The sequence below is a fragment of the Salmo salar genome, chromosome 11, assembly GCF_965601325.2.
Source record: "Salmo salar chromosome 11, fSalSal1, whole genome shotgun sequence".
Classification (NCBI taxonomy): domain Eukaryota; kingdom Metazoa; phylum Chordata; class Actinopteri; order Salmoniformes; family Salmonidae; genus Salmo; species Salmo salar.
Window position 1 is genome coordinate 6,936,015 of NC_138301.1, and position 14,609 is coordinate 6,950,623.

General features: G+C 42.3%; 1 protein-coding gene across 1 annotated transcript in view; it reads left to right on the plus strand.

The window, feature by feature from the left end:
* LOC106561902 (protein kinase C-binding protein NELL1) overlaps positions 1-14,609 on the plus strand; it is a 527,033-nt gene that overhangs the window by 458,806 nt on the left and 53,618 nt on the right. The window contains exon 15 of the mRNA XM_014126233.2: positions 4,871-4,966. Within this exon, the coding sequence (XP_013981708.1) occupies positions 4,871-4,966 (96 nt within the window). The remainder of the gene's footprint in view (positions 1-4,870; positions 4,967-14,609) is intronic.

The following is a 14,609-nucleotide window of genomic DNA, read 5'->3' on the forward strand; positions in this document are numbered from 1 at the left end:
TCATTGTTCCTCAACTGTAGTGTATGATATACCATTTTGTAGCTCTGAGTCTCTACTTTTATCCAATGCAAAAAACACTTTCATATTTTGCTACAATAGACCGATTTGACCCGGTCGTCTCATATAATGCCGTCAGTTTAAGCTAGAGATATCTGCTTAAGTCGCACTTCTGCGTCTGCAGTGACAGGTGACAGAGGTAGAGCTGTGTTTGTCACACCATGAGACAACCCGAAAATCGGTCTTCTCACAGAATTGTCTTTAGCGTCCAAACGGTTTGACATATTATGTTCTCTCTATGGAAAGATGAGACTCTCACGAACACATACATGTCAGTTGTTTTGCTCTAGGACGCCGACAGGCCTCACAAGACTCATCTGAAGGTACCCCGTTAGCAGTTGAAGAAATGTATGGAAGTAAAAAATAAAAAATAGGTTAAATACATAAATGTTTCCTGATCTTTCTTTTGTCTCTCAGATATAGGACAGACACTTCAGAATAAACTTCCTTTAGTTTTTTTGGGGTGGGGGACTCTGTTGTTCCATGTAGTGAGTCTGTTGTTCTATACGTTTGTATGGGCTAATAGCAGTAAGGCCAAATATAGTTTTTACATACAGTATTTTCTTTTGATACTTCAAGGGGTCTTAAAATTCTAAATCAAATACACTACATGACCAAAAGTATGTGGGACACCTGCTCGTCGAAAATCTCATTCCAAAATCATGTGCATTAACATGGAGTTAGTTGCCCCGTTGCTGCCATAACAGCCTCCACTCTTCTGGGAGGGCTTTACACTAGATGTTGGAACATTGCTGCGGGGACTTACTTCCATTTAGCCACAAGAGCATCGGTGAGGTCGGGCACTTATGCTGGGGAAATAGGCCCACAGTTGGCGTTCCAATTCATTCCAAAGGTATTCGGTGGGGTTGAGGTCAGGGCTCTGTGCAGGCCAGTGAAGGTCTTCCACACTGATCTCGACAAACCATTTCTGTATGGACCTCGCTTTGTGCACGGGGGCATTATCATGCTGAAACATTAAAAGGCCTTCCCCAAAGTGTTGCCACAAAGTTTGAAGCACAGAATCGTCTAGAATGTCTTTGTATGCTTCACTGTGACTATCGGGTGATTGTAGAGGCCAGGTCATCTGATGCAGCACTCCATCATTCTCCTGCTTGGTCAAATAGCCCTTACACAGCCTGGAGGTGTGTTTTGGGTCATTGTACTGTTGAAAAACATATGATAGCCCCATTAAGCGCAAACCAGATGGCATGGCGCATTACTGCAGAAATGCTGTGGTAGCCATGCTGGTTAAGTGTGCCTTGAATTCTAAATAAATCATAGACAGTGTCACCAGCAAAACACCATCATACCTCCTCCTCCATGCTTCACAGTGGGAACCACACATGTGGAGATCATCCATTCACCTACTCTGCATCTCTTAAAGACACGGCGGTTGGAACCAAAAATCTAAAATTTGGACTCATTTAACCAAAGGACAGATTTCCACCAGTCTAATGTCCATTGCTCGTGTTTCTTGGCCCAAGTAAGTCCCTTCCTCTTATTGAAGGCATTGAAGCTCGTCTGGAGGGTTGTTAACACAGTGTCCAAGGAAGGGCCAGAAGTATACAGAAAGGTGTCGTCTGCGTAGAGGTGGATCAGAGACTCACCAGCAGCAAGAGCGACATCATTGATGTATACAGAGAAAAGAGTTGGCCCAAGAATTGAACCCTGTGGCACCCCCATAGAGACTACCAGAGGCCCGGACAATAGGCCATCTGATTTGACACATTGAACTCTATCAGAGAAGTAGTTGGTGAACCAGGCGAATCAATCATTTGAGAAACCAATGCTATTGAGTCTGCCGATGAGGATGTGGTGATTGACAGAGTCGAAAGCCTTGGCCAGGTCAATGAATATTGCAGCACAGTATTGTTTCTTATCGATGGCAGTTACGATATCGTTTTGGACCTTGAGCGTGTTTGAGGTGCACCTATGACAAGCTCTGAAATCAGATTGCATTGCGGAGAAGGTGCGGTGGGATTCAAAATGGTCGGTAATCTGTTTGTTGACTTGGCTTTCGAAGATCTTAGAAAGACAGGGTAGGATAGATATAGGTCTGTAGCAGTTTGGGTCAAGAGTGTCCCCTCCTTTGAAGAGAGGGATGACAGCAGCTGCTTTCCAATCTTTTGGAATCTCAGATGACATGAGAGGTTGATCAGGCTAGCAATAGGGGTTGCAACAATTTCGGCAGATCATTTTAGAAAGAAAGGGTCCAGATTGTCTAGCCCGGCTGATTTGTAGGGGTCCAGATGTTGCCGCTCTTTCAGAACATCAGCTGACTGGATTTGGGAGAAGGAGAAATGGGGAAGGCTTGGGCGAGTAGCTGTGGGGGGTGCAGTGCTGTTGACCACTGTAGGGGTAGCCAGGTGGAAAGCATGGCCAGCCGTAGAAAAATGCTTGTTGAAATTCTCAATTATAGTGGATTTATCGGAGGTGTTATATGAGCTGTATGTTATATGAGCTGTTCTTGTCATAATATGGACTTGGTCTTTTACCAAATAGGGCTATCTTCTGTATACCACCCCTACCTTGTAACAACACAACTGATTGGCTCAAATGCATTAAGAAATTCCACAAATTAACTTTTAACAAGGCACATCTGTTAATTGAAATGCATTCCAGGTGACTGGTTGAGAGAATGCACACAGTTTGCAAAGCTGTCATCAAGGCAGATGGTGGCTACTTTGAAGAATCTCAAATAGAAAATATATTTTGATTTGTTTAACACTTTTTGGCTTACCTCATGATTACCTTTGTGTTATTTCATAGTTTTGTAGTTATTATACAATGCAGAAAATAGTAAAAATAAACAAAAACCCTTAAATGAGTAGGTGTTTCCATACTTTTGACTGGTACTGTAGGTATTCAGACCATGTAGGTCTCCTCCTGACCGGACCACTACTGAGGTGTCACCCGCCAAAGCATGTAGGCTAAGAGTAAGGAGCTTGACTTCCATTATCTAAATGACTGCTGATGCGCCTCCATTAGTACTGATGACTGTATTTCTGATAATGTATCCAGGACCACTCTATAACATGTGACCATGCTCTCCCTGCACTATTCTGAGATATTTTTTTTGAACAGAGCGAGTCGGTCGGGCTTGGCTTTGCTCTCTCCGTTCGTCCCCCTAATGAGATTTGTGCTCCCAATTAGAGAAGGATCGTTATGAAGAGGGCTGATGATCTCTTAATACAGCACATTAAAGGGATGTACAACAGTCATCCCAGCACTAATTAAGTCAATTCAATTTCCTAGCGTGGAATCGTAATGCTGTTATTCATTTGGTGGATTTGGAGGAACCTGGAATTACAGGAATTTCCTTTAGCACACCATCTTTGATGTTTCCGCATCCCAAATGGATCCTTGGAAGCTCAAGGATCTCAAGGAGCCGGGATGATTCCTATACTACCCGGTGCTGGAAGGCAAACTAGGACTCTAATCGAAAGTCAAATAGCAAATTTGTGATTATAAGCATGTCTCCAAAAGTAGTGAATCAGCAACAGGCTCAGTTAGGCAGTGGGATGGTTGAGCTGAAGGTCACTGGAGCTGCTGTGGAGGAGAGAATCTCTACCTTACACCCCCTTTATGCTGATTGCAGTAAAATGATAATTAGAGAAGTAGATACACTTATATTGACTCAGTCTAATTCATTCTTAATTGTGAGGTGTATTAGTACAATCAGGCTCTTAATGAGGTGCCTGAAATAACTTCTTTATCAGGGGATCCAGTCAAATGAACATCACTAATGGGTTTTGGCACAGTGCTGCGTGGTTATTTATTGCACTTATGTATCAGTTTGTATATTTAGCACGCTTTTATAACGAGACAGGTGTGATCATTATGTGAGCAAATGGATGTTTATTGGACTCATAAACCAAAGCGAGGGGACCTATGTGTTTGTGCAGTGTGTGTTGGCCTCCGACTCTCTCCCTCTCTCTCTCTCTCTCTCACACACACACACACACACACACACACACACACACACACACACACACACACACACACACACACACACACACACAGTAAAACACACACAACACTACCATGCCCTTTTTTCTATCTAGCTAGCTAGCTAGCTAGCTAGCTAGCTAGCTCGCTGTGGCTCAGTTGGTAGAGCATGGGGCTTGCAGATTCCCACTAAGGCCAACCATACGAAAAATGAGAGCGAGCGATCACGTCTTGTACATTCACAGCACAAGTCACAGTGAGTTTCACATTGTGCTTTGCAATCCATCAACTGGGGGGTTGTGAAGATCACATCCACACAGACACGTTTTCTCTCACACACATACATGACAAAACACACACACACAGAAAGTGGGACCCACAAAGCCCCATCTCACCCCCTACTGAGAATGCATAGAAACTAAAACTATTCCTCCCCATGGAGAGTAATGGTGACCTTGGAAAATGCTGGAGGGCATTATTTTTAGAATGGGTTTACACCTGTGCGTGCGTTCTGCTTAGCAAAAATGGCCCGCTAGGCGGCTCACATTCCATGCCCAGGGCCAAGCCGGCAAGCCGGGCTTCTTACCCATTTAAAGTTTGAGAATAGGGTTGTGTGTGGTGGAGGTAATGCACAGTGAGGGACTGGTCATTTGAGCCACAAAAACCAATGCTGCTAAATAGAACAGAACAAAATGGTGTTCACAGTAGGATTGTGTTTGTGATATATATGTGTGAGAATTAAACTCTTGCACTGGCTGTTTCTTTCTGTTTTTCTCCCTTTTCTCTCTCAATTTCTCACACTGCTTCTCTCTGTTTCTCTTTCTGTCTCTCTCTCTCTACTTTGTCTGTATCTCTCTCTTTCCAGCATTCTGTGAGGAGGGGTGTAGGAGCGGAGGTACCTGTGTGTCACCCAACACCTGCATCTGCCCCTCAGGCTTTACGGGACGTCACTGTGAGACAGGTATGACTGTAGTACCACACTGTTAAAAAATATATGTTGATATAATGTACAATTGTATGGCAACCAGCTGCAATAGGTTTGTGAGTTTGCTCAACATTAGGGCTTATAGCTGAACTTACATACAGTTAAAGTTGGAAGTTTACATACACCTCAGCCAAATACATTTAAACTCAGTTTTTCACAATTCCTGACATTTAATCAGAGTAAAAATTCCCTGTCTTAGGTCAGTTAGGATCACCACTTTTTGTTTTAAGAATGAGAAATGTCAGAATACTAGAAGAGATAATGATTTTTTTCATCTTTTATTTCTTTCATCACATTCCCAGTGGGTCAGCAGTTTACATACACTCAATTAGAATTGGGTAGCATTGCCTTTAAATTGTTTAACTTGGGTCAAACGTTTCGGGTAGACTTCCACAAGCTTCCCACAATAAGTTGGGTGAATTCTGGCCCATTCATCCTGACAGAGCTGGTGTAACTAAGTCAGGTTTGTAGGCATCCTTGCTCGCACACGCTTTTTCAGTTCTGCCCACAAATTTTATATAAGCTTGAGGTCAGGGCTTTGTGATGGCCACTCCAATACCTTAACTTTGTTGTCCTTAAGCCATTTTCCAACAACTTTGGAAGTATGCTTTGGGTCATTGTCCATTTGGAAGACCCATTTGCGACCAAGTTTTAACTTCCTCACTGATGTCTTGAGATGTTGCTTCAATTATCCACATAATTTTCAATTCCTCATGATGCCATCTATTTTGTGAAGTGCACCAGTCCCTCCTGCAGCAAAGCCCCCCCACAACATGATGCTGCCACCCCCGTGCTTCACGATTGGGATGGTGTTCTTCGGCTTGCAACCCTGCCCCTTTTTCCTCCAAACATAACAATGGTCATTATGGCCAAACAGTTCTATTTTTGTTTCATCAGGCCAGATCTTTGTCCCCATGTGCAGTTGCAAACTGTAGTCTGGCTTCTTTTATGGCGGTTTTGGAGCAGTGGCTTCTTCCTTGCTGAGCAGCCTTTCAAGTTATGTCGATATAGGACTCGTTTTACTGTGGATGTAGATACTTTTGTACCTGTTTCCACCAGCATCTTCACAAGGTCCTTTGCTGTTGTTCTGAGATTGATTTGCACTTTTTGCACCAAAGTACGTTCATCTCTAGGAGACAGAATGCGTTTCTTTCTTGAGCGGTATGATGGCTGTGTGGTCCCAAGATGTTTATACTTGCATACTATTGTTTGTACAGATGAACGTAATACCTTCAGGCGTTTGGAAATTGCTCCCAATGATTATAACCAGACTTGTGGAGTCCTACAATTTTTTTCTGAGGTCTTGGCTGATTTCTTTTGATTTTCCCATGATGTCAAGCAAAGAGGCACTGAGTTTGAAGGTAGGCCTTGAAATACATCTACAGGTACACCTCCAATTGACTCAAATTATGTCAATTAGCCTATCAGAAGCTTCTAAAGCATGACATCATTTTCTGGAATTTTCCAAGCTGTTTAAAGGCACAGTCAACTTAGTGTATGTAAACTTCTGACCCACTGGAATTGTGATACAGTGAATTATAAGTGAAATAACCTGTCTGTAAACAATTGTTGGAAAAATTACTTGTGTCATGCACAAAGTAGATGTCCTAACCGACTTGCCAAAACTATAGTTTGTTAACAAGAAATTTGTGGAGTGGTTGAAAAACAAGTTTTAATGACTCCAACCTAAGTGTATGTAAACTTCCGACTTCAACTGTACATTCTCAAGTTGAATTGTATGTTCATTCAACTTTGAATTTTAGGTTGAGTGAACATGCAATTCAACTTGAGAATTGAGTCTACCTCATTTTCATATTTCCCAGAGCTCCTTGCCTTTTCTGGTGAATTGTAGTTACCACCCATGACTGTTTGTTAGCAACAGAGACATGGTTTTTGTATGGTTTATATGTTATCTTTAAACTCTGTATAACAATGCATTTCATACACTGAGTGTACAAAACACCTTCCTAATACTGAGTTGTACCCCATTTTGCCATCAGAACAGCTTCAATTTGGACTCTACAAGGTGTCGAAAGCGTTCCACAGGGATGCTGGCCCATGTTGACTCCAATGCTTTCGGCAGTTGACTGGTTGTCCTTTGAATGGAACATTCTTGATACACATGGGAGACGGTTGAGCATAAAAAAAACAGTAGTGGTGCTGTTCTTGACATACTCTCAAACTTGTGCACCTGGCACCTACTACCATATCCCTTTCAAAGGCACTTAAATCTTTTGTCTTGCCCGTTTACCCTCTGAATGACACACATAACAATGTATCAATTGTCTAAAGCCTTAAAAATGCGTCTTTAACCTGTCTCCTCCCATTCATCTACACTGATTGGAGAGGATTTAACAGGTGATATCAATAAGGGAGCATAGCTTTTACCTGGATTTACTTGGTCAGTCTGTCATGGAAATATGTTGCCAACGTAACCATCCGAGGGGGCTACAACAGACTACTTCCGTCTGGTTAGACTGTAAACTCTCCTTCTAGACTCACATTAAGCATCTCCAATCCAAAAATTAAATCCAGAATTGGCTTCCTATTTCACAATAAAGCATCATTCACTCATGCTGCCAAACATACCCTCGCAAGACTGACTATCCTACCGATCCTTGACTTTGGCGATGTCATTTATAAAGTAGCCTTCAACACTCTACTCAGCAAACTGGATGTAGTCTATCACAGTGCCATCCGTTTTGTCACCAAAGCCCCATATACTACCCACCACTGCGACCTGTATGCTCTCGTTGCTGGCCCTTGCTTCATATTTGTCACCAAACCCACTGGCTCCAGGTCAACTATAAGTCTTTGCTAGGTAAAACCCCGCCTTATCTCAGCTCACTGGTCACCATAGCAGTATCCACCCGTAGCACGCGCTCCAGCAGGAAAATTTCACTGGTCATCCCCAAAGCCAACACTTCCTTTGGCTGCCTTTCCTTCCAGTTTTCTGCTGCCAATGACTGGAACGCACTGCAAAAATCACTGAAGGTGGAGAATCATATCTCCCTCACTAACTTTAACCTGTCTGTGAAACTGGGACGCTTGCGTCCCACCCTAGTCAACAGCCAGTGGAATCACGTCGCGCGAAAAACAAATACCTCATAAATGCTATAACTTCAATTTCTCAAACATATGACTATTTTACACCATTTTATAGATACACCTCTCCTGAATCGAACCACGTTGTCCGATTTCAAAAAGGCTTTACTGCAAAAGCAAAACATTAGATTATGTTAGGAGAGTACCCAGCCAAAAGTAATCACACTGCCATTTTCAAAGCAACTAGAATGCATCACAAATACCCAAAACACAGCTAAATGCAGCACTAACCTTTGACAATCTTCATCAGATGACACTCCTAGGACACCATGTTACACAATACATGCATTTTTTGTTCGATAAAGTTCATATTTATATATAAAAACAGCAATTTACATCGGCGCGTGACATTCAGAAAATATCTTCCCTCAAATGCTTCCGGTGAATCAGCGCTACAATTTACAAAATTACAATTCAATTTTAAATTTTTTATTTAATATTGTCATTCAAAGAATTATAGCTTAACATCTCGTGAATGCAACCGCATTGCCAGATTTAAAAATAACTTTACTGGGAAATCACACTATGCAATAAACAACATGCTATGCTCAGAAAAATAGGCTAGGCGAAACAGGTTAGCGCCATCTTGGAACCATCTAAAATCAAATATACTATTGTAAATATTCCCTTACCTTTGATTATCTTCATCAGAAGGCACTTCCAGGCATCCCAGGTCCACAACAAATGTAGTTTGGTTTGAAAAAGTTAATAATTTATGTCCCAATAGCTCCTTCTTGTTAGCACGTTCCGAAGGCTACTCATAACGTACGAGGCGCGCCGGACTTGTCGTCACGAATGTGCAAAAAATATATATTTACGTTCGTTCAAACATGTCAAACGTTGTATAACATAAATCTTTAGGGCCTTTTTCAATCAGAGCTTCAGTAATATTCAAGGCGGACGATTGCATTGTCTTACTAAACGTTTCGGAACAAAAGGGTACCCATGTGCGCCCGCGTCATAGTAGTAATGGCCCTCCCTCTATGACCAACTTTCCAAGCCTCTCTTTCGGTCAGTTTCTACCATAGAAGACTCAAACCACTTTGTAAAGACTGTTGACATCTAGTGGAAGCCTTAGGAAGTGCTAAATGAATCCTAACTCACGGTGTGTTTCATAGGCAAAGTGTTGAAGGTGATTCCACAAATCAGATTTCCACTTCCTGCATGGAATCTTCTCAGGTTTTGGCCTGCCATATGAGTTCTGTTATACTCACAGACACCATTCAAACAGTTTAGAAACTTTAGAGTGTTTTCTATCCAAATCTACTAATTATATGCATACTTTAGTTACTGGGCACGAGTAGTAACCAGATTAAATCGGGTACGTTTTTTATCCGGCCGTGCAAATACTGCCCCCTAGCTTAATTAAGCATCAGCTGTCAGAGCAGCTCACAGATCACTGCACCTGTACATAACACATCTCTAAATAGCCCATCCAACTACCTCATCCCCATATTATTTATTTCATTTTTTTTGCTCCTTTGCACCCCAGTATCTCTACTTGCACATTCATCTTCTGCACATCTATCACTCCAGTGTTTAATTGCTAAATTGTAATTACTTCGCCACTACGGCCTATTTATTGCCTTACCTCCATAATCTTACCTAATTTACACACCCTGTATATAGATTTTTTCCTATTGTGTTATTGACTGTACGTTTGTTTATTCCGTGTGTAACTCTGTGTTGTTGTTTGTGTCGCACTGCTTTGCTTTATCATGGCCAGGTCGCAGTTGTAAATGAGAACTTGTTCTCAACTGGCCTACATGGTTAAATAAAGGTGCACTGTCAACTGTAGGACCGTATATAGACAGCTGTGTGCCTTTCCAAATCATTTCCAATCAACTGAATTTACCACAGGTGGACTCGAATGAAGTTGTAGAAACATCTCAAGGATGATCAATGGAAACAGGATTCACCTGAGCTCAATTTTGAATCCCATTGCAAAGCGTCTGAATACTTATGTAAATAAGGTATTTCTGTTTTTTATTTGTAACAAATTTGCTAATAATGCTAAACCTGTTTTTGCTTTGTCATTATGGGGTATTGTGCGTAGATTAATTAGAGAAAAAATATATTTAATCCATTTTAGATTAAGGCTATAACGTAACAAAATGTGGAAAAAGTCAGGAGGTCTGAATACATTCTGAATGCACTGTATCATATAAACTCAACAACTAAGTAATAGGTGCAATAAATCCAACTACCAACAGATTAGATTAGTTTTAAAAATATGTATGTTAAGATGTATGACCATCTTGAAAAAATTCCATATGTCAGCTTAGAACTTCAGATAACTTGTTTCCCTCAAATGCACTTCTTCCTGATGAGCATTCTGTCACCTTCAGTGATTGTCGATGCTATCACTTTTGAGTCCCAACTGCATTTGCTGGCCCTCTGACTCTTTGTAGATTTCACAGCCAACTCGTAAGCGTACTTCAATTGTCTTCTTAGCTGTTTAGTGTAGTTCTGGTGTGTGGTTGCATTGTTGCCAGCTGGATTCAGTCCAAAACAAAGGTCAATGGATAACCAAGCTTGTCGCCCAAACATGAGAAAGAATGGAGTCTCACCTGTTGTGTCATTGCGAGTGCAATTGTATGCATGCAATAGGGGTTTCACATAATGCCTCCACTCTCCTTTTCTCTTGTCACTCAGTGTGCCTAACATGTCCAATAAAGTCATTTTGAAGCTGTGGTATCCCAGAAGGTCTAGTAATAGAGGGGAGGTACGTGAGGCGATGTTGACTCCCTCTGCTGGGAATACCGGAGCTGGGCACCCCGACACCGACAGCTCTAAGTGGAGGTATTTAAAGGAAATTGCCAACCGGCCGTGGAGGCCAAATAAAAGGAGCACGGTGGCACACCGCGAGAGAGAAGGGGGAGAGACCGACACCAAGCGAAAGGAGAAAAGACGGACCGAGCCAAACCTCAGTGATTTTCTTTATGTTTATTTTCTGTCTTAGTAAAGTTGTTTTTGCGGACTAAAGCCTCCCTCTCTCTGTGTCAATCTTTGCATGCTCAACCCAACACCCCACGGTTTACCACAAAGCGCTCAACAGTATTACCACAAGGGTGATAAAGGGTTGTTTTGTGATTTGACGCCAGCAATGGAGCATAATTCTGCTATCAACTCAGACTCAAAATTGGCACCCTCGTCACAGTGAATCGTCTGAGAAAATCCATAATTTAAAATCAAATTGTCCCAAAATCTCTGGCTACTGTCTGGTGGGTTTGGTCTATAGTAGGGATAGTTTTTTGTAAAATTATCTAACTTTACTAAGATGTTTCTGGTGTCTGAATTGTCAGGTTCAAGTGAGAGAAAATCTATACAGACTAGTTCTAGGGGCATAGATGTTTTGATATTCACTAGGCTTGCAGCTTTTTGCACTCTACCCTTGCGCATCATGGACCTCAGACATACACTTCTTGTCCTCTTCAAAATCCATTCTAGGCCAGAAGAAGCAGACCCTTGTAAGATCCTGAGTTCTCAGTACAGAAGTGTCCCCTTTCCTCATGGATACCTTCTAGAGCGCATTGCCTGTGATTTATGGGTATTACCATTTGGAAGAAATGTTCTCCATGCTGGTCTTGAAATTATCAAGCCTTCTCTGAGAACAAACTTATCCCATTCTCTGAGCATTAACCTGACTTCCGTTGGCTCTTCCATCCTTTGTTTCTCACTAGTCTTCTCATCGTCTTCAAAACAGCTATTACCACTGAGAGATGTGGGTCTTCCTGCTGAAGCTTATACCAGTCTGTTGCTCTTAACCCAGGCAAGAAGGGTTGACCTGGCCACTCTTGTGGTTATTCAAAATCCAACGGGATGGCTCTTTCTCCAGGTCCAAGACCTTCCACCATGGCAGTGTCATTGGCATCTACATCTTCTTCATCCATGTGTGTTTGAACATAAGAGGTGAATCTTCTTGCTTGATCGATGATTGTGTCAGCAGTTGATGATACTCTTCAATAACACAGACCCCAAGGCAAATCAGGGGGAGGAAAATAGGTTTATTCAAAGAGGACAAATCATGCTTGGAAATAGATGGTAATTTCTTCCCTGTCCTCAGTGATTCTCTCCACAGAACAAAGTGAAAGGGTGTAATTTATAACCCCCAGCCCTTGCCTGTGGTTGACCAATTAGAATTCCTTGCAGTAAAATTGGGCCAATGACCAAATAACAAGTACCCTATTTCAGACTCAATGAAAACGTGGAACACGTAGCTATGAGTCCAGGACTGACATTCCCAGATTCTAAACAGATGTTGAACTGAAAACCAACTAAATTCAGCAAAAAAGAAATGTCCTCTCACGTCAACTGCATTTATTTTCAGCAAATGTAACATGTGTACATATGTGTATGAACATAAGATTCAACAACTGACACATAAACTGAACAAGTTCCACAGACATGTGACTAACAGAAATTGAATAATGTGTCCCTGAACAACAGGGGGTCAAAATCAAAAGTAACAGTCAGTATCTGGTGTGGCCACCAGCTGCATTAAGTGCTGCAGTGCACCTCCTCATGGACTGCACCAGATTTGCCAGTTATTGCTGTGAGATGTTACCCCACTCTTCCACCAAGGCACCCTGCAAGTTCCCAGACATTTCTGGGAGGGAATGGCCCTAGCCCTCACCCTCCCATCCAACAGGTCCCAGATGTGCTCAACGGGATTGAGATCCGGGCTCTTCGCTGGCCATGGCAGAACACTGACATTCCTGTCTTACAGGAAATCACGAACAGAACGAGCAGTATGACTGGTGGCATTTTCATGCTGGAGGGTCATGTCAGGATGAACCTGCAGGAAGGATACCACATGAGGGAGGAGGATGTCGTCCCTGTAACGCTCAGCGATGAGATTGCCTGCAATGACAACAAGCTCTGTCCGATGATGCTGTGACACACCGCCCCAGACCATGACGGACCCTCCACCTCCAAATCGATCCCGCTCCAGAGTACAGGCCTCGGTGTAACGCTCATTCCTTCGACGATAAATGCAAATCCGACCATCACCCCTGATGAGACAAAACCGTGACTCATCAGTGAAGAGCACTTTTTGCCAGTCCTGTCTGGTCCAGCGACGGTGGGGTTGTGCCCATAGGCGACATTGTTGCCGGTGATGTCTGGTGAGGACCTGCCTTACAACAGGCCTACAAGCCCTCAGTCCAGCCTCTTTCAGCCTATTGAGGACAGTCTGAGCACTGATGGAGGGATTGTGCATTCCTGGTGTAACTCGGGCAGTTGTTGTTGCCATCCTGTACCTGTCCCGCAGGTGTGATGTTCGGATGTACCAATCCTGTGCAGGTGTTGTTACACACGTGGTCTGCCACTGTGAGGATGATCAGCTGTCCGTCCTGTCTCCCTGTAGCGCTGTCTTAGGCATCTCACAGTATGGACATTGCAATTTATTGCCCTGGCCACATCTGCAGTCCTCATGCCTCCTTGCAGCATGCCTAAGGCACGTTCACACAGATGAACAAGGACCCTGGGCATCTTTCTTTTGGTGTTTTTCAGAGTCAGTAGAAAGGCCTCAGTAGTGTCCTAAGTTTTCATAACTGTGACCTTAACCTCTATGGGCTAGGTGGGACGCAAGCGTCCCACCCGTGGTGCACTCCATCAACAGCAGGTGCATTTCAAGAGCGGCAAATTTGAATCCAAATAAATGTCAAAATTCAAATTTTTCAAACATACAACTATTTTACACCCTTTGAAAGATAAACATCTCCTTAATCTAACCACGTTTTACGATTTCAAAAAGGTTTTACGGCGAAAGCATAAATTTAGAGTATGTTAGGACAGTACATTTACAAGAGTTGTGTGTAATGTTTTGTCAATTCAAAGACAGGGTCACCAAAACCATAAAACCAGCTAAAATGATGCACTAACCTTTTACAATCTCCATCAGATGACACTCCTAGGACATTATGTTAGACAATGCATGCATTTTTAGTTCTATCAAGTTCATATTTATATCCAAAAACAGCGTTTTACTATGGCATTGATGTTGAGGAAATCGTTTCCCTCCAATAACCGGAAGTCAAGTCAGCACCACAAATTAAATAATTAAAATTAGAAAACATTGGTAAAATATTATATTGTCATTTAAAGAATTTTAGATTTACATCTCTTGAACGCAATCAACTTGCCAGATTTAAAAATAACCTTACTGGGAAATCACACTTTGCAATAATCTGAGCACTGCGCCCAGAAAAATACGCGTTGCGATACAGACTAGCCGTCATGTTGGGGAGATCTAAAATCGAAAATACTATGTAAATAATCCATTACCTTTGATTCTCTTCATCAGATGTCACTTCCAGGTATCACAGGTCCATAACGAATGTAGTTTTGTTCAAAAAAGCTCATCATTTATGTCCAAAAATCTCCGTCTTGTTAGCACATGATCTAAGCCCGCCGGACTTCACTTCATGAACGAGGGGAAAAAATATATTTACGTTCGTTCAAACATGTCAAACGTTGTATAGCATAAATCATTAGGGCCTTTTTTAACCAG